This window comes from Simochromis diagramma, unplaced genomic scaffold, assembly GCF_900408965.1.
Source record: "Simochromis diagramma unplaced genomic scaffold, fSimDia1.1 OVJJ01000370.1, whole genome shotgun sequence".
Taxonomy (NCBI): Eukaryota; Metazoa; Chordata; class Actinopteri; order Cichliformes; family Cichlidae; genus Simochromis; species Simochromis diagramma.
This window is the reverse complement of record NW_024387012.1, coordinates 299,918-321,155: the sequence shown is the minus strand read 5'-3', so window position 1 is coordinate 321,155 and position 21,238 is coordinate 299,918. Positions and strand designations below refer to the sequence as shown.

The window sequence follows — 21,238 nt, the reverse complement described above, 5'->3', positions numbered from 1 at the left end:
CAAGACAACCATCTCACCCTCAACGTCGCAAAGACAAAGGAGTTGATAGTGGACTTCCGGAGGTGCAGAGAAGTACACACCCCCATCACCATCAACGGCGCTGCTGTGGAGAGAGTGAGCAGCTTCCGGTTCCTTGGAGTACATCTGGCTGAGGATCTTATGTGGTCAGTACACACAAACAAAACAGTGAAAAAGGCGCAGCAGCGCCTCTTCTTTCTCAGGAGACTGAAAAGATTCGGCATGAGCCCCCGCATCCTCAGGACCTTCTATCACTGTGCCATTGAGAGCATCCTCACTGGATGCATCACCACCTGGTACGGCAACAGCACCGCCTACAACTGCAAAGCTCTCCAGCGAGTAGTGCGGTGCTGTGAACGGATAATTGGAGGTGAGCTTCCCTCCCTCCAAGACATCTACAGGAAGCGCTGCCTGAGGAAAGCGGGGAGGATCATCAAGGACTCCAGTCACCCCAGCCATAAACTGTTCAGACTACTTCCATCAGGAAGGAGGTTCTGCAGCATCCGGTCCCGTACCAGCAGACTGAGAGACAGCTTTTTCCATCAGGCCATCAGACTGCTGAACACGTCATAGACACCTCAGCTTCACTACTGGAACTTCAACATTATGCACTCCATACTGTATATAAATGCCACTTGTTTTGCACATATTCAACTCTGTATATTTTATATATTTTATTATTATTATTATTATTATTATTGGTTTTTACTATTTAATGTGTAAAAATGTGTATACACACACACACACACACACACACACACACGTAGGAAAATATTTATTATACACATCCAGAAATGCATACACTATTATATATTGTACATATATTTATTAGTTTCAGGTCGGCCATTCTTGTGTTTTGCTCGTTTGTGTTGTTGTGTTTGCACATCTCTGTTGCTTGTGGGGCTCGCACACAAGAATTTCACTCGCATGTGCTGTGCCAATGTGCCTGCACATGTGATGTGACAATAAAAGTGATTTGATTTGATTTGATAATCTGTCATGGTCCCTGTGTCTCTCCGACTGGCTCACCCTTGGCCACATATTTGTTGTTGTTTTTTTTCTCTCCTGTATGCCTGAGCAAAGCTCAGCACTGGGCTCCTGCTCCTGACCCACACACCTGGACTGATTATCCCCGCCTTCCGCTTATTGACCTGGTTTTCTGGTGACTCAGAGCATCTCATCGCTGGATCATTGTACAACCTGAGTTTGTGTAGCCTCGGAAAATTCCTTGTCTTATTTCCCCATAAATCTGTAGCTTGTTCTAACTACTTGTCTCTGTACATAGATTCCCTGGACCTGTCCCTGTAACCTTTCATGGATTCCCAAGTTTGGCTGAGTGGTGTGGAGTGAGAATGAGTGGCAGAAGAGGAGCATGGTGTGCGTGGATTTCCTTCCCTTCTTTCCGTCAGAGCCCTTCACCCCCTGCCCTGCACATTTTATATATTTTGCACTTTGGTGATTGTAAATAAACTTCTGAACTTTTATTATCAAGAGCTTGAGTCTGCGCCTGAGTCCATTCAGTCTGCCTTGACAGACTTCGTGCATAAATCCCATGTCGATTATTTATTTATTAGCCGTCCTGTTTGGTTATTTAGCAATCAGAATTTTTCTCTGAAGGCCAAGAACTATGCCTACCAGATTTACTTTACTAAATAGATCATCACAACCTTGCCATATTGGTCCATTTGATTGACCTTTGTTATTATTATTATTTATTTTATTTTATTTTATTTTAAGTTATTACAGACAAGGCAGACATGACAGGGTATAGGACATCAAGTAACACAGAAAGAACGAATGAAAGAAAAAAGGGAGGGAAAGAAAAAACAGAGGGGAAGAGGGACAGTGAGAGAAGACACCTTAAAAAAAAATCAGCTGGATCACCTGTGATGCTATAGACAGACCCACAGCTGGAACGAGACAATTCTACTACGACAGCAAAAGCAAGACGCAAGTCACCAAAGTTCTTTGTGTTACTCGTGCACGAAGGAGAGAACTGTGACAAGCGTGTTCCTGTCGCTCACCCCAGTCACTCTCGTCTGCTCCCTCGTAACACTGCTCTTTATTGAGGTTACATGAATATGCATAAGTTCATTAACACATGACGTCTTACATAGATATACATCTAAACAAAGAATACATTGTCTGTGTGTCGTGTAGGTATATGTATGTGTGTGTGTGTGTGGTGGTGGTGGGGGGGTCAAGATGTGACCCTGTGAAGACTCCCAGCACCTACTGGTGCCAGGGAGTCCAGCAGTTCACTTAAACAAAAGGCTCTTACACTCAAACAGATATATGTGTGTTTGCTATACCATATGTCAGCAAGAGAAGATACGACCTCTCTCATGACCCTAGGAGGTGTGTGATCTATGCCAGAACACTCTGAAGAGGAGTGAACACACTCCCCTCTTCAGGCTACATACAGGGAGTGCAGAATTATTAGGCAAGTTGTATTTTTGAGGAATAATTTTATTATTGAACAACAACCATGTTCTCAATGAACCCAAAAAACTCATTAATATCAAAGCTGAATGTTTTTGGAAGTAGTTTTTAGTTTGTTTTTAGTTTTAGCTATTTTAGGGGGATATCTGTGTGTGCAGGTGACTATTACTGTGCATAATTATTAGGCAACTTAACAAAAAACAAATACATACCCATTTAAATTATTTATTTTTACCAGTGAAACCAATATAACATCTCCACATTCACAAATATACATTTCTGACATTCAAAAACAAAACAAAAACAAATCAGCGACCAATATAGCCACCTTTCTTTGCAAGGACACTCAAAAGCCTGCCATCCATGGATTCTGTCAGTGTTTTGATCTGTTCACCATCAACATTGCGTGCAGCAGCAACCACAGCCTCCCAGACACTGTTCAGAGAGGTGTACTGTTTTCCCTCCTTGTAAATCTCACATTTGATGATGGACCACAGGTTCTCAATGGGGTTCAGATCAGGTGAACAAGGAGGCCATGTCATTAGTTTTTCTTCTTTTATACCCTTTCTTGCCAGCCACGCTGTGGAGTACTTGGACGCGTGTGATGGAGCATTGTCCTGCATGAAAATCATGTTTTTCTTGAAGGATGCAGACTTCTTCCTGTACCACTGCTTGAAGAAGGTGTCTTCCAGAAACTGGCAGTAGGACTGGGAGTTGAGCTTGACTCCATCCTCAACCCGAAAAGGCCCCACAAGCTCATCTTTGATGATACCAGCCCAAACCAGTACTCCACCTCCACCTTGCTGGCGTCTGAGTCGGACTGGAGCTCTCTGCCCTTTACCAATCCAGCCACGGGCCCATCCATCTGGCCCATCAAGACTCACTCTCATTTCATCAGTCCATAAAACCTTAGAAAAACCAGTCTTGAGATATTTCTTGGCCCAGTCTTGACGTTTCAGCTTGTGTGTCTTGTTCAGTGGTGGTCGTCTTTCAGCCTTTCTTACCTTGGCCATGTCTCTGAGTATTGCACACCTTGTGCTTTTGGGCACTCCAGTGATGTTGCAGCTCTGAAATATGGCCAAACTGGTGGCAAGTGGCATCTTGGCAGCTGCACGCTTGACTTTTCTCAGTTCATGGGCAGTTATTTTGCGCCTTGGTTTTTCCACACGCTTCTTACGACCCTGTTGACTATTTTGAATGAAACGCTTGATTGTTCGATGATCACGCTTCAGAAGCTTTGCAATTTTGAGACTGCTGCATCCCTCTGCAAGATATCTCACTATTTTTGACTTTTCTGAGCCTGTCAAGTCCTTCTTTTGACCTATTTTGCCAAAGGAAAGGACGTTGCCTAATAATTATGCACACCTGATATAGGGTGTTGATGTCATTAGACCACACCCCTTCTCATTACAGAGATGCACATCACCTAACATGCTTAATTGGTAGTAGGCTTTCGAGCCTATACAGCTTGGAGTAAGACAACATGCATGAAGAGGATGATGTGGACAAAATACGCATTTGTCTAATAATTCTGCACTCCCTGTAGAGTTGTTACAGACCTCCTAGGACAAGACATTGTTTCAATATGCAATCAACTATATACTTCTAAGCATAAATGATTATATGTCTCTAAATACAAATGACAATAATAAAATACAAACCCAACAACCTGTTAAAAAGAAAAAGAAAACAAGAAAAAGTAGAGTAACACAATAAACACAACACCACAGCAATAACCTAGATAAGTATAAGTAACAATAAATACTAAATATTGAATGTTATTGTGCAGCACGTGAGACTGACAGCGCACAATATGCCTTGAGGTAGCAGCCAAGAAAGATATAGTTTCTATCTGTGAACATCCGTGTGTACACCTGTTTGCATGAGTGCACTTGTATTCAAAAGGTTTTTCCATGTAATGATCTGCTAGAGGGTGTGGGGAGCCCCAACCCCCAGGGCATGAAGCAGGCATGGATGGGATCCAGGCACCAGACATCCAGAGGCCCCCAGAGCGTAAGAGCCCAAGGAGGACCATCGGAGGGGCAACTGTGCCACCTTCCTGTAAAGAGCTGAAGACAGCCCCAGACGTGGGGGTCAGCCAGCAGCCACGGAGCAGAAGCCATAAACATCCTGTTTATGGCGGTTAAAATAAATAACATTCATATAAGAAATAAAATTGTCTTGTGTAAACTGAATGTAGTGTTAAATAGGCCTATACTACTGTACTTTATTGTTGGTCATAAGGGTGGTACTTCAAGAGCCATACATTTTATGAGGTGGTACTCATTGTGAAAAGTTTGAGAAACACTCCTCTAGGAAGTTCGAGCTTTGAACATTATTTTTTACTCCCTTCAGAGTTGCATACCAGGAAAACATACTTTACATAATAGTTTTGTTGCTCTAATTACCTACATTTACCTTATGACTGTGCACAGGGCACATTACATTCAGGTTACATTTAAATCACATGATTAATTGTGAACACCTTATGTTACTGTGCCCCAAGTCCATGGGAATTATGAGTACCTATACTCCTGAATTTGTCATGGTCCCCGTGCCTGCCCAGCCGACCTCATAAGGCTACACTTGTGTTTTTGCTTTCTCTCTCTCTCTCCCCTACCTCTCTGCCTGGGCGGAGCTCACTGCTGGCTCCCGCCCTTGGCTCACACACCTGTTGGCGATCAGCTGATTTCCCGACTACTATATGAGGCTGGGCCACAGATCTTCTCAAGGCGGGATGATTGTGCTACTAACTTTACCTTCCGGGACCTGTGACCTCCCAGCTGTACGAACGTGTGTGAGTTGGATGTGAGGACGTGAGCGAGCGAGCCTTCCCCTAATCCCTTGGAACCCTGGATTTTTCCCCGTCACTGTATATATTATCACACTGGTGTGTAAATAAACAGTGCTCTGAGCAGAGGCGGGGCCAGACATCTGAAACACCCGGGGCTTAGCCCAAAAGGGTAGTATGCATGTGGGATTTTTTTTTTCCCCTTGGGGGGGGGGTAGAAATGACTGAAAGATTAATTGGCTCTGTTTTGAGTTTTGTTCAAAAAAAGAATGACTTCATATAGGGAAAAAATATATATATCACATGTGCAGGACACCTTAAACTAGTTTTTTAATTAAGCAGCAAGGCAGAACAAAATCAGGGCTGTATCAAGACATGAGGACTAAACCCCAATTCAACCAGACCCAGAACTGATCCGGAATTAAAACAGGACTACAACAGTTCAAAATCAGGACTACTTGGGACTTAACCAAGACAGAACCAGAATCAGAACTAGATGATAGTAGCACTAAAAATCATCATATACCTGCACTACATTTATTTTTTAATTTTACCAAAGTACAATATTTAGATTGAGAAAAGTTTATATAATTATTTAGCCTTGTTGTGCAAACAAGCCTGCATAACTTAATAAATATAGAATTTGAAAAATAACAAACCTAAAAAGAAACACTAGGTACGAGATACATGAGGACCTGTGATACGGTGATACTTTTGGCAAACGACCATTTGACTAACATGTGTGTCTCACCTGCTCTTGTTCATCTCTGTTCTGTCCTCATTCTCCATCTCCCTCTCTGTTCCTCTCTCTCTCTTTGTGCTGACAATCATCAAATATACAGATATTTACAAACTCTTCAGATCAAAACACAAACACTTTTTAAATTGTGACATCAAATCAGACTAAATATTTATTTTTTTTAGATTGATAAATATAAAAAACATATTTGTTAACTTTAAGAGTAAAGAGAGAAACTGTCTGTATTTCTTAATTGTAAATGGCACCAAATTGTATTCAAACTGAGCCACACTTATGGAGCTCCACAGTTATTTTTCTGGTGTTTTGGTTGACATCTCTTGATGTTCCCATGTCACAGAAACAGGCTCTGTGTTTTGCCTTATATGCATCCACAGCTGTGCCACCAGTTTACTCACATGGACTCTACTAACCTATCAGAAGCTTCTTCAGCTCAGAATGGAATCGTCTGGAGTTTTCTTATTAATTAACAATAAACTTAGTGTATATGTACTCCTAAATTTGATCAAAGTGATAAAAAATAGAAAGCTCTGTCTCTCTTTATTCTGACATTTAACTAATTCAAAATATATTTCAATATTTATCTAAAACAAAAGTTTACTCTAAATTGATGTTGTACAGTAAAAATGTTTTATGTTTTCTCCCTAAAGTGTATGTAAATATCTGGTTACAAATGGGAATATCCTGCTGTGTACTGAAATCCCTCGTTTTGCACAGAAATATACTGAACAACATACAAAGCATAATATATAAAATAACATTTACCGGAGTTTTTTCTTTGGAAGAACCCTCTAATGTCCATTCTTATATTTCAGTACATAACTGAAACCGATTTAGTCGGGGAGGGTAAGAACTGAAAATATGAAATAAACACAAGTAAGCTAAGACTCTCTCTTTAAAAAAAATAGCATTTGTTCGGCTTTTCATTTCGCCGTTTGTTGATTCACTCGAACAGCAAGTAACGTAATATGGGTCAAGTGATCAGTTTGATATCAATCTTTCGTGATGCACCGTCATATTTACATTATTTGTATGGTAGGAATGATTTGCTTTGGTACCTGGTCAAACTTAAGCTCTCCTTAGTATGGCTGGCTCCGTCTCTCCTACAGCGCACTCACGGGCAGCAGCTGCCCCGCCCCCTCGCTCAGTTGCTTAGTGCCTGAGCTCGGATCATACCAATATCAGGGGGGATTCACGCACAGTCGTAAATTCCCACAGTGTGCACTATGTGCTTCGAATATTGTGTGTACTTTTTGTTTTATACAGTTGTCAGCCAGACATCTAACTATGAAAAAATTACACTCCAAAAGACCCCGGGCTTCTGACAAAACAACCCGGGCTTAAGCCCAGTAAGCCACCCCCACGCTCCGCCCCTGGCTCTGAGACGTCAACCTGTTCTGCGCTTGAGTCCCTGCTTTCAGATTGTGACAGAATTCCCATTTGGGCTACAATAATTACGCTGTTTTATTATCTGGCTGTGCATCAGTGTTTATTCAAACGGATTCAATTGATTGTATATTCTCTCATACAAAACATGAAGTTGATTCCAAATGGCCTGGAAACCTGAGAATCACCACAACATAAACTAACAGACATACATCTTAGGGCACTGACTCTGTTTGTATAGGGTTTTTTTGGGGGATTTCGCACAACCCAGGAAAACATAATTAATACATAATGGGCTTGGATTTAAAACATAATGAATGAAATGTATTTGGAAGCAGCCCACACCCCCTCCCCTTTTGACAGGTTGTGTGTGAGACTTCAGCAAAGGGGCAGCAGCAAGCAGGCGCACCGAGGGCCCTCGTCCTTATTTTCACGTATATGTTTTTAGTAGAATTTAGAAAACACATCAGTGCAAATTTTGAATCTATATCATAATGTCTGGTGTTTTTGTGTTTGTTGGTTTGTTTTTATTTTGTTTTATTTTGAAAGCTGGTTATTAGTTGCCGCTCCAGCCAGCGTAAAATCACTTGCCACCCCATTCCTCTTATCCCTGTGTGGCCAGCAGCAAGCAGCAGGCGCACCTTGCAAAAATCCCCAAAATGCGCTGGCATGATGTCGGGGCAACATGGGTGCAAGCAACTTTTTTTGCCGATGCCCACCCGCACCACGATGCCTCCCTGGGCAATGGCCCATGTCGCCCATATGAAAAACCGCCACTGTATATAAGCCATCACACCGGAACCTTACACTACTGACTTAATAGATTCTCTTGTTCTGTGAACTACATATAATTTATTCAAAGTTTGAATTTATATTTACGGAATACAAAAGTCTTCATATTTCATTTTAGTTTTTGCATTTTGTCTCACTCATTCCATTTCTTAATAAATGAAACTTTGATAGCAATCTGGCAACATGAGCAACACTTTAAAGCATTAACGATGGTTTATAATAAAATTAATTTAAGATCAAATCAGTTTTTTCTTTTTTTAAAGAAAAGAACAACTTAAAATCATCCACTCATTTCAGCAGTTTCCATTACTGTTCTGGTTTGCAAATGGCTGTGGTTGTTTTGACTGAACTTGTTAAACCTCATCAGCAGGTTCAGCTGAAGTGAAGTCAGTGGAAGCCAAATTAAGTAAAAATGAAAGTTACTGTGTAACATGCCACGGTCTCTTAAACATGTTTGGCTGAAATTGCTAAGGAGGTTTAACGGGTTCAGTTGAATTAATGAATCAAAATGTAAGTAACTGAAAATGTTACTTACTGCTCATCATTAACATGAGGCCATCCAGCTAAAAAATGAAAATTAGGAATAAAATGAGGACCCTTGGTTACATGTTGGCGTGTGAAAAAGTTTGCTATTTTTTATTCAACATTTTTTGTAAAAAAAAAAAAAAAAAAACATTGCAAAACAGAAGCAAGGGTTATTTGAAAGTTATAGATCTATTATTGTCATACCCAGAGATTTTTCAAGCTGGAGTAATGGACCTATTCATGGGTAAAGATTGAAATCTAAACTGCAACATAAAGACTTTCAATGACAAATTCAGAGAAGGAATCACAAGTTTACATATATTAAGCATACATTATGTTACCGCGCCAGATCCGCGGCCCCGAACCGTAGTAAGGAAACCTCTGGCAGTTACTTGACTCGCAGCCGGCAACAGCTTACTAAACAGGTCAACTCCGCTAGCGAGAAAATCGAGGGAGGCGTAGGAAACTGCTTTACCGAACCTTTATTTCTCCTCCAAGGCACGAACACCGCGTACAGTGGGCTGAAACAGTTTACTCACGGCGGGCATCGCCGATACAACTTTGGCTGCCGAGGGAGTTATTATATCCCTTTTATTTACTTTCTCTTCGTCTCTTCTGTAGTTAACCGTTACTTTTCTTTTCCTTCTCCGCTCACCCTCACACACCCGAACGACAGTTCCGCTACACACACCCCCATACATTTCCCATCAGGCTTCACCCTTAAAGGACCATGCCTGTAACAATTACTTCATTTACATATTTACAATAAATATTCAACAAAAACTCTTAAATAGGGCACTAAGTCCTAAATCATGATGAACAAATAGATACAAAAAGGCTTTTCACTATTGCTGTTCTATAATTTTAATAGTGAATCTGTGGTGGCAATTTGTAAAGGTGAGTATCAGTCGTGCCAAATTAACTAGCAATTATATGCTGATTGTGTACTTTTGTGAACTGTTAACCTACTAGGATCTCATAAATCTTATATTTAATCTAGCCCATTTTTACATTTTTTAAAAAGTGTGCTGCAGTATTGTAGTCTGCTTTCTTTGCTTCTTCACTGTGCATCAGTTTCATGTCCATCAAGTGTGGTACTCCTGATTTTATTCAAATTCTGGCTCTGCAGATGCAGGAGAAACTGTGCCAGATACTGTTGCTGCATCTATCGTTAATCCTTTTTCTGCAACTGCTCCTACTGCTAAACCTACACTTATTCTGCTTTCATTAATTTTATTGACCCACTAACAAATGCGCACAGAGCTCCTGTTGTAACTTCCACAGCTTTAAACGCTTTATCAAGCATACTATGTTTTGCCTTTTTTGACCTGTCTTGCCTTACTTTGCACAGCAACCAATCAAATGTTAGAGAATCAGACACCTGACTTCTGTAATGTTTGGAGATGACTGTTTGATGCGACCTTCCTCTTGTTGAATATTTCTTTTCACTTCTTGCAGCATCTCATTGGTGAAGGAGCCTCTTTTGTTTGCCTCAATAATCTTGTCAATGGTTTTGAGTAATTCTGCCACCTGATACTGGTTGGTCCTGTATTCATCTCCCTGGTTGTTCTTCCAGTATTTGTTATCAATGACGTGGCAGCGGCCCCCACACTTCTTGATCAGATCGCTCAGATCTTCACTTTCATTAACAAACTCTTCGATCTTCATTCCCTCAGGAAGCTGGTCACCATGAGTAAAGATTATTATAGTAAATCTAAGCACTTCATCTGAGAAATATTGATTAATTTTGTCTATTACACCCTTTTCATGCTCTGTGTATTTCTCCACTTTAAGCACAATGAGAAAAACATGAGGACCAGGAGCACATTCTGTGATACACTTCAATATTTCAAACTTCATCTCCTCCTCAGACCTGTCTGTGTCAATAAATCCAGGAGTGTCAATTAAGAGTACCATTCTTCCACCGACTGACATGAACTTTGCCTGACATTCCTTTGCTCCATATTTGTCATAATGATGTACTTCAAACACAGGCTCTCCACACAGGGTGTTGGCAGTACTGCTCTTTCCAACTCCAGTTTTTCCCAGGACCACAATCCTTCTTGCTGACTCTATAAAACAGTAATGATTCAGTGTCAGTTATTTATCTATTGCTCTGTATAAGTGGATTATCTTATCAATCATACAGCAGTCATACTCATTTGGAGAATCAATGCAAATGAGACATTGGGTCTCAATGGGACTTCCTGTATGAATAAAGATTTTAAAAAAAAACGAATCTAAAAACTAGAAGTACAGCATTGCTACACATACACGCAAAATCGTGTGTTTTTCTTCATGTCTACATTTTTATAAACAGGAGTCATGGTTCCCTGACAGTTGCCTGAAATTGTTCTCCCTGTATTTGAGTTGCCATGCACAAGTATTTTTGCCTCCCTGCTTAGTGTTTTTCTTTTGGTTAGCTTCTGTGTTACAAAAGAAATATTTTTGCAAGCCTTGAGTTAGTTTTTTTACTTGGCATTTTTGTTTTCACCTGTGTCTCATCCCCAGTCTGCCCTCATTGTTTAGATACTCCTATCTCCTCCCCAGTTTTCTCAAACTGTTTGTGTAAACTCCCTCATGTCCTGTCCTGAGTTACAGTGGGGCAAAAAAGTATTTAGTCAGCCACCGATTGTGCAAGTTCCCCCACTTAAAATGATGGCAGAGGTCAGTAATTTGCACCAGAGGTACACTTCAACTGTGAGAGACAGAATGTGAAAAAAGAAATCCATGAATTCACATGGTAGGATTTGTAAAGAATTTATTCGTAAATCAGGGTGGAAAATAAGTATTTGGTCACCTCAAACAAGGAAAATCTCTGGCTCTCACAGACCTGTAACGTCTTCTGTAAGAAGCTTTTCTGTCCCCCACTCGTTACCTGTATGAATGGCACCTGTTTGAACTCATCATCTGTATAAAAGACACCTGTCCACAGCCTCAAACAGTCAGACTCCAAACTCCGCCATGGCCAAGACCAAAGTTACAAAGTATTGAGTTGTATTTTTGTTATTGACCAAATACTTATTTTCCACCCTGATTTAGGAATAAATTCTTTACAAATCCTACCATGTGGATTCATGGATTTTTTTTTCACATTCTGTCTCTCACAGTTGAAGTGTACCTCTGGTGCAAATTACTGACCTCTGTCATCATTTTAGGTGGGGGAACTTGCACAATCGGTGGCTGACTAAATACTTTTTTGCCCCACTGTAAATCTTTTGACTAATTAATTTCTAGTTTCTCATAATATCTGAGATATATATACATATATACATACACACATATATATACATATATATACACACATATACATATACATATATCTCATATATATATATTAGGGGTGCAACGATACACAAAATTCACGGTTCGGTTCGATACTTTGGTGTCACGGTTCGATATTTTTTCGATACAAAAAAAATGTTCATGCCTTTTTAATTTGTCATTTATTAAAATTATAAATATATATTTTAACTCAAAAGTACAGTTTTTAAATTTAACCCTAACCCTTGTGCGTGTTTTTTATTTTGACAGCGAATGCGCACCTGCGGACCACTTATGTGCAGCCCTGGTTATTTAGCTCGTCATATTGCAGCCACAGAAATTATTTTGTCCATGAAACCATAAAGCTGCACTTTCTTTTTGCCTTATAGTCTGATTTGTCATAACTTCTCCGTTTTGTGGTAAGCTTTTCTTTGGCTGTCACTTCTTCACCCTGACCTGTCTTATTTGGCTCAGCAGAACTGAAATGCTTTTACACGCTCACTCACATAAGCTCAGCGATTCTCTGCACGATCAACCTCTCACATGTTTAAGCTTGCTGCAGGAGATTTCACTTGTCATGTTTGCATAGTAAGCTAACGATTAATAAGACGATGTCAGGAATTGGTGCACAAATTATCATCACTCACAGATCAGTGCTGTCGCTCTCTATACACAGTTCGCACGATTGCAAAGTGAAAGCAAAAAAAACAAGCGCAAATTCAAACGCGATTTCAATATGTCACATATTGACAGTGGCTCACAGATGCCAATGACATAATTACCCAGCTACATTTCTGAAAGAATGCAAAAGCATTGACATATATTTTTTTTTCCTACAATAGCCCGACAGGCAGGGCAGAGATAGATTTTGGTAGCCCGACTGAAAAAAATCGCTAGCTCCAGGACGTCGGGCTAGCGATATTGCAAGCCCTGTATCTGATTGAGGAATCACTCATCTTTGGAAAAGAGAGTTTATTACAGAGAAATGGCTCTTTCCAAAATAAAAGCTATACTATCCGCTTCTTCTGGGCTATATTCTCAGCAGCATATTAAACATAAGGAGAATCATGTGCTAACAGCTGTCTAAATGACTCGGCTAAAGTTAGTAGCATGCTTGTTGTTTTGGTCTTTGCACTAGGATGATGTCGGCGTAAATGTGCAGTCATATTCGTTGTGTTCCCACTAGTGCTTTCAGGTTGATCTCGTTGAAATGACCTTAACGCCACAACACGGCAAATCTCCGTTAACGAGCTACCGCCGATCGCCCCGTGTGTGGGGCTAGACGGCCAACACGTTAACGAGCTAACTGCGCTAACACACTAGTTCCCACCCATGTAATTGAGCATTGCATGGCACATCCAACATACTGTTTTACTTTAGTCCATGACTCGCTTACCTTCAGGGTCATACATCACATGAAAACCAAAATAATTCCAAACGCCAGATCTGAATGAGGGTGGGGGAGGTCCATGTGTCTTGCTAGCTTGCCCTGCGCTCTTCCTTCTGACTATGCTGTCTGTGTTGAGCGCTCAGTCGAACGCAGATTCACTGAGCGCTCAACACAGACAGCATCGTCGGACGGAAAGTTGATAAAATAAATTACAAATGTTGTATTGTTCGATACATATGCGTACCGAACCGAAAGCACTGTATCGAACGGTTCAATATCGATACGAATATCGTTGCACCCCTAATATATATATATCATATCTAGTTTATTTCGTCTTCTTTCTGGACTTCTTTAAAAATACATTTGGACTCTCTATTTTGGACTGTTATATTAAAGCTTGCTTTTATTTAAGTCATGTTGTCCTGCATTTGGGTTCACCTGTACACCCCAATCTTGATAACAATAATAGCTTGATTTGTTTGTTTTTCTCCACACTGAATAGAAGGTTCCCCGAACACGCTGAGGTTTCTTTTTTCTTTTAATAATGGCTTTTAATAATCCTTCAGTTTAAGGGCATCATGATTTGATTGGATACTACTGAAATAATTTTTACCATCATGGTGTCAAATTCCAAACTTAGAGTTTCAAAACTTATAGTTTCTAAACTTCTGATCACAATGGCATGACAGGATACTACATGCTGTAAGGTGGTGAAAGTGACTTTTAATTTTTAGCAAAATTTAAAATGACTCTTGTACTAAATGTACTGCTCGTCCTGGACTCAGTAGACATTTGTCTCATATTCTGATAAAAGAAAATAAAGATAATCAGGATAGACTGAGCTGAAAATTGTTAAAAATGCAATCAAGGTATCACTAAGCAAAACAAATTTAAACTGTAAAGCTACAGGAACGGTGGAGTAATTCATTCCATCCATCTAGGGTCCAAACTGTAATGGTTTAGTTCTAATCAACAGGCTGCATTTATAAGTTTACAGAAATTCACTTCTGAAATATTAAATGTGGTAGCTTCTCTAAAGCAACTAAACATAATGCAAACGTATCATAATTCAAAAAGGAAAAGTTATGTCTATGCCCTGAATTTCAATAAAGCTAAAATAGATGTGGTCCTACCCTTCACCAATGATGAAACATATCAGTAAATAAGAGAGCTAAACATCGAACATCAGCTAATGAGACACCAGTGGAAGGTTTGACCTGACCGGCTTTGCAGTCTTTGCAGAATTTCTGGAAAAACACAAGTTCTAACCAGCTGTTATGCACCTGTTTTACCATCACTTTGTACCAGCAGTGATCAGTGTTACTGTGGCCCAAACATCACTCTTTGAGATATTTTTCGATTAACAGACAAAGAGTCTGTCAGTCTGTCATGATTTTTTTTAATTGATGTTACTTACACTGTGTCATGGTCCTGGGCCATGTTGGCCCAGTATTCTTAGTTTTATGTATCTTTGTATTTCAGTTCCCTGTTTAGGCTCTGTTTCCTGAGTTGCCCTGTTGTGGTGTTCCCTGAGTGCTTTCCCTTTGTGACTCTCACCCCCTGTGTGCCCCTCTGTGTATCTGTGAGCCTTCGTCTCTCCTTATGTTTTATTCCATGTTTCCCCTGCCCCTTATGTCTGTGTTTTTCCCCGTGCTCTCTCTCCTCCTGTCTGAACCTCTGTACTTCCTGTTTGACTCTGCCCGTCTCCCGTCAGTGTCTCGTTATGGTTATCTGTGTCAGCTGTGTTCCCCGTGTGTTCCCACTTTCCTCGTTAACCCTCTGTGTATTTCTGTCTGCGTCTCCCTCTGTTCGGCGTCGCGTTCTCCCTCATGCTGTGTGTGGTTCTCCCCGTGTCTTCTGGTATATGTTACAATTAGCTTTTCCCAGTTTAGTTTTGTATTGTTTTGGTATCACTGCTTTCGTTTGTCACCTGTCAGCAATAAAGCTGCATTTTGAGTTTATCCCCTGAGTCCGTGAGTTTGCATTTTGGGTCCTCATCCTGCCTGCCACACAGCGACCATGACAGAAGAACGCGACCACGAACTGGACCCAGCAGCTCACAACCCCTCCGCGGACCTCCAGGATGACTTGGTCTACACGGTGGAATACCACTGTGAGGAATGGGCGACGCTGCCTAGAGGCGAATACCGGGAGACCGTAGCCGTCCGTCTTCAGCGGATGGTGTCCGGGCTCCCGTGGCTATTCGGCGCGCTGCGCCCCCACATCCGGGACTTTCTTGTGTCCGCCGTGGGCATCCGCCCGGGGCAGCTGTCCCAGAAAGAACCAGAAACGGTCAGGATCGGGACCATGGGGCTCACCACTGGTACGCCGCCTGTTCGCTTCTCATCGGTTTCTACATCTTCGCCACCGCCTGTCTACACTACGTGGCGCACGGAGATGCCAGAGGCCAGTGACTTCGGTGAAGAGGAGCGGCAGCAGGTGTTACGGGCGTACCGGGAGGACGAGCTCCGTTGGAAACCCTGGCTCATCCCGGAGGAGGACCTCTCACCTGCTGCACAGCCTACCAGCCGCTCGCCGTCTCCGATCCGCTTAGGCTATTTTTCGCCTGTCTCCTTTCTGGCAAGGATGGGGGCGGACGACGGGGAACTCACCACTACGTCACCCTCTGTGTTGGCGCCATCAGCGCCCATCGCGCCAGCTTCCTCTGCTCGAAGGAGGCGGCGCGCCCGCCGCCATAAACCGGACAATGCTAAAACTACAAAACATGAAGTGGACGGCGGGTTCATTTTGATAGAGCTATTTTTGTCGACCCTGAGCCTGCCATTTCTCGGACTGTTTTTTCTGAGCCCACTCCTTTTCCTGCTCGTGTTTCTCCTCCCAGGTCAGTTCAGTTAGCTCCCTCGCAGCCACCCTCAGTTCAGTTAGCTCCCTCGCAGCCACCCTCAGTTCAGTCAGCTACCCTCCTGGAAGCCCCCGCTGCCTGGTATTCCCGGCATCTGCATCTTTTCCCGTCAAGATTTATCGCTAAATCATTCGATCCTCCCTTAAGAGAGAGACTGCATCCTCGCTGCCTTCACCCCAGTACACCAGTGTCACCTGGGTCTCCAGTAGCTCAGCTCCCAGTGTCACCTACCCCGCAGCCACTCTCGGCTCGGTTAGCTACCCCGCAGCCACTTTCAGCTCAGTTTCCAGAGCCACCTGTTTCAGCTCAGTTTCCAGAGCCACCTGTTTCAGCTCAGTTTCCAGAGCCACCTGTTTCAGCTCAGTTTCCAGAGCCACCTGTTTCAGCGCGGGCCCCAGTAGCTCCCACGCCGCCATCTACCTCGTCAGCACCCGTCCTAGTTTTGTCCCAGACTCCTCTTATGATGGAGGTGAGTGACTGTGCTTTTTCATCTCATGAGCCTGATATAGTGGAGTGTACTGGGTTGCCCTTTTGTGGGCCCAGCTATGAAGAAACTGGTGCCAAAGACTGCTCTACCATTAATCATGATTTCATAGACACCCATGCTGTGACTGACCTAACTCTAGTTACGAATGAGGGCCAGTCGGAGCAGTGTTGTGATAATGAAAGGACTGTGTGTAACTGTTTTGAAAAACCACACAATGAAACCACAGACAACGTTCTTGACCCTGTAGAATCCAGGACTTTTTCTAGTGTTGCTCCCATAGCCGCACCACATGGAGCCAAGGTTCATGAGACAGCGAAAGGGGTTCACACGTCGACTGTACAGTCTGCTTCTGAGCCTGCTAGGAATGGCGTGAGCTTTCTCTCCGCCTCAGACTGTCATCTACCGCAGCCAACTCGTACAGCCGAGATGGAGTGTTACCCCCGCGTGCAGATCGTAGTGGAGTCTAGTACCGTATTCCCTGATGGTGGGATTGCAGACAGTGCTCAAGACCAAATGCACAGGAACGTGGGCTCTGATGCTACTGCTTCTCAGTTGCAGACTGTTAGGCCAGCCATAAGCATGCCTGCCTCTTTATGTGGCTCTGAATCCAGCTACGGACTTATGTGCAATCCTACCATGAACTATTGTGTTGACAATACCGACAGGGAGTTGGCATCTACTACTCGAGTTACCGAAAGTGTTCATGACCTGAGAAATTATGTTTTCAAAGCTTGTCATGCTAACAGTGTTCTATGTGCTGCCTCACCAGTCGCTTCTGAGCTTAAGACTCTCCCCAGGGCCTCCTCAGATGCCACGTCAGCTGGAGGGTCCGAGGGGCCCGTTCAGCCTCCCGTCTCCGCTGGAGGGTCCGAGGGGCCCGTCCAGCCTCATGCCACGTCAGCTGGGGGGCCCGAGGAGCCCGTCCAGTCCCACGCCACGTCAGCTGGAGGGTCCGAGGGGCCTGTTCAGCCGCCTGTCTCCGCTGGAGGGTCCGAGGGGCCTGTTCAGCCGCCTGTCTCCGCTGGAGGGTCCGAGGGGCCTGTTCAGCCTCCTGTCTCCGCTGGAGGGTCCGAGGGGCCCGTTCAGCAACCTTCCTCGTCAGCTGGGGGTTCAGGAGAACCACACCAGCCTCATGCCACGTCAGCTGGAGGGCCCGAGCCGCCCGTCCAGCACCATGCCACGTCAGCTGGAGGGCCCGAGGAGCCCATCCAGCCACCTTCTGCTTCTGCTACGCCTGGTCCAGCCTCAGCATCAGCTCCTGTTTCGCCGTCGCCTGGTCCAGCTTCGGCTTCTGCTTCTGCTCCGCCTGGTCCGGCTCCGGCTTCAGCCTCATCTTCGCCTGGCCCAGCCTCAGAGTCTTCGTCCTCGCCTGGCCCAGCCTCAGAGCCTTCGTCCTCGCCTGGCCCAGCCTCAGAGCCTTCGTCCTCGCCTGGCCCAGCCTCAGAGTCTTCGTCCTCGTCTGCTGCAGCCTCAGAGCCTTCGTCTGCTGCAGCCTCAGAGCCTTCGTCTGCTGCAGCCTCAGAGCCTTCGTCTGCTGCAGCCTCCGAGCCTTCGCCTGGTCCAGCCTCCGAGCCTTCGCCTGGTCCAGCCTCCGAGCCTTCGCCTGGTCCAGCCTCCGAGCCTTCGCCTGGTCCAGCCTCAGCTTGTGCTTCGCCTGGTCCGGCCCCCGCATCGCCACCGTCTGGTCCTGCCTCGTCTGGTCCTGCCTCGTCTAGTCCTAGGCCCACCGGGCCTCGGCCTACACGCCTGAGACTGGAGAGCCGCCGCTGCCTTCCGCGCGGCCGGCCCCCTGAGCTGCTCCGTCGTCTCCTTCGCCGCCGCCGCTGCCTTCCGCGCGGCCGGCCCCCTGAGCTGCGTCGTCGTCTCCTTCGCCGCCGCCGCTGCCTTCCGTGCGGTCGGCCTCCGGACCAGCTCTGTCACCTGTGCCACCCGCCTGGTCGGCCCCCCGACCGTGTGACCCGTGAACTCTTGTGCCTGTGGGCTCTGGGTCGGCCCCCTGAACTCTCTTTGAACTTTGGTCTTGTGCTCCTGTGTTTTCTAGTTGTTTTGTTTCCTGTTCCGGGCCCTCCGTCCTGGGCCCCCGCCGCCCGCCCTGGGTCGTTTTCTGTTTGGTTTTGTTTTCCTGTGTTTGGGCTGTCTGGAGCCAGCCCTTGTGGGGGGGGTACTGTCATGGTCCTGGGCCATGTTGGCCCAGTATTCTTAGTTTTATGTATCTTTGTATTTCAGTTCCCTGTTTAGGCTCTGTTTCCTGAGTTGCCCTGTTGTGGTGTTCCCTGAGTGCGTTCCCTTTGTGACTCTCACCCCCTGTGTGCCCCTCTGTGTATCTGTGAGCCTTCGTCTCTCCTTATGTTTTATTCCATGTTTCCCCAGCCCGTTATGTCTGTGTTTTTCCCCGTGCTCTCTCTCCTCCTGTCTGAACCTCTGTACTTCCTGTTTGACTCTGCCCGTCTCCCGTCAGTGTCTCGTTATGGTTATCTGTGTCAGCTGTGTTCCCCGTGTGTTCCCACTTTCCTCGTTAACCCTCTGTGTATTTCTGTCTGCGTCTCCCTCTGTTCGGCGTCGCGTTCTCCCTCATGCTGTGTGTGGTTCTCCCCGTGTCTTCTGGTATATGTTACAATTAGCTTTTCCCAGTTTAGTTTTGTATTGTTTTGGTATCACTGCTTTCGTTTGTCACCTGTCAGCAATAAAGCTGCATTTTGAGTTTATCCCCTGAGTCTGTGAGTTTGCATTTTGGGTCCTCATCCTGCCTGCCACACAGCGATCATGACACACTGTGTGTATTTGTTATAGAAACTTTGTTAACCGTATGTATTTGTAAGCAAGTTTCTTTGATAAATAAAACATTTAAGTGTGTGTGTGTGTGCATATATCACTGATAAACACTTGAGGTTGAATGAAATGTTTGATTTAACAAAAAAGGTACCCCAAGTTGTTGCTGCGTCTGGAAGTATTCCTTTCACTTCAGCTGCTCCTGCTGCTGAACCTACACTTATTTCTTCTTTCACTAATTTTGTCTCTCCTCCAAGGAATGAACCCAGTAGAGCTCCAGTTTTAACTTCTGCAGCTTTTAACAGCATATCAAACACAGCATTTTTTGCCTTTGTTGCAGTTTCTTCTTCTGTAATATCTGGAAAAGATCGTTTGATGCAGGCTTCCTCTTGTTGTATATCTCTCTTCACCTCTTGCAGCATCTCATTGGTGAAGGAGCCTCCTCTGTTTGCATCAATAATTGTGTTAATCTTTTTGAGTAATTCTGCCACCTGGTACTTGTTGGTCCTGTATTCATCTCCCTGGTTGTTCTTCCAGTTTTTGTTATCAATGACGTGGCAGCGGCCCCCACACTTCTTGATCAGATCCCTCAGATCGTTGTTTTGTTTAACAAACTCTTCGATCTTCATTCCCTCAGGAAGCTGGTCACCATGAGTAAAGAGTACTGTGGCAAATCTAAGAGCTTCATCTGAGAAACACTGGTTTATTTTGTCCATTACACCCTTTTCCTGCTCGTGTATTTCTCCACTTTAAGCACAATGAGAAAAGCATGAGGACCAGGAGCACATTCTGTGATACACTTCAATATTTCAGACTTCATGTCCTGCTCAGATCTGTCTGTGTCAAAAAATCCAGGAGTGTCAATAAATAATATGGTTCTTCCACCGATATTGATGTCTTCTGACTGACATTCAAATTTGGCCCTATGATTTACTTCAAACACAGGCTCTCCACACAGGGTGTTGGCAATACTGCTCTTTCCAGCTCCAGTTTTTCCCAGGAGCACAATCCTTCTTGCTGACTCTATAAAACAGTAATGATTCAGTGTCAGTTATTTATCTATTGCTCTGTATAAGTGGATTATCTTATCAATCATACAGCAGTCATACTCATTTGGAGAATCAATGCAAATGAGACATTGGGTCTCAATGGGACTTCCTGTATGAATAAAGATAAAAAAAAAAAAACTAATCTAAAAACTAAAAGTACAGCATTGCTACACATACACGCAAAAATGATGGTCCAGTCTGCTTTGTTTAAAGTAAAAGTAAAATGTCCCAAGGCTTAAAAATCAGTAAGTACTTAGCTGTAGAAAGTAGCTGAAAGCATGCTCTGTAAATTTCTGCTATAATATTACACCCTTCTATATATTAGGTCATTTATGCAATTACTTTAGGTATTCAGTGGAGTAGATAACCTTGACTGACTAAACCAATACATTTTGGTTTGGTGGAGAGAAGTTTCTTCCTTTGTGATCCCACATTTCTGTTATTTATTAAAACAGAAGACATGGTATTAAGTGTGACTTACCGTCCATGTTTTTGGAAGAAAGCAAAATCAGCGGAGACACACGATTACTTAGATCCTGTGAACGTTGTGACTGCTACTTCGCCTACCACTCTCCACTTGCTCTTTCTCGAGCCTCCACAGGCAATAGGAACAGGTCCAGGATATCTGTGCACAGAAGAGTCAAACTATAACTGACGCAAAATTCACACGAACAATGCAAACAGTTTCTAACCGGGCTTTCACTA

At 43.8% G+C, this 21,238-nt stretch overlaps 1 protein-coding gene across 5 annotated transcripts in view; it reads right to left on the bottom strand.

Moving 5' to 3' along the window:
- The window catches only part of LOC120739366 (GTPase IMAP family member 7-like), a 127,894-nt gene extending 107,488 nt beyond the window's left edge, over positions 1 to 20,406 (bottom strand). For 3 of the 5 annotated variants that reach the window (XM_040041116.1, XM_040041118.1, XM_040041115.1), the window contains exon 1: positions 19,639 to 20,406. In XM_040041116.1, coding sequence (XP_039897050.1) covers positions 19,639 to 20,200 — 562 coding nt within the window. In that variant the 5' untranslated portion in view covers positions 20,201 to 20,406. Of the gene's footprint in view, positions 1 to 9,466; positions 10,784 to 19,638 lie in introns of those variants that run through there. The other 2 variants (XM_040041117.1, XM_040041119.1) reach the window with 2 other exon arrangements.
- Between the last annotated feature and the right edge of the window lie 832 nt (positions 20,407 to 21,238).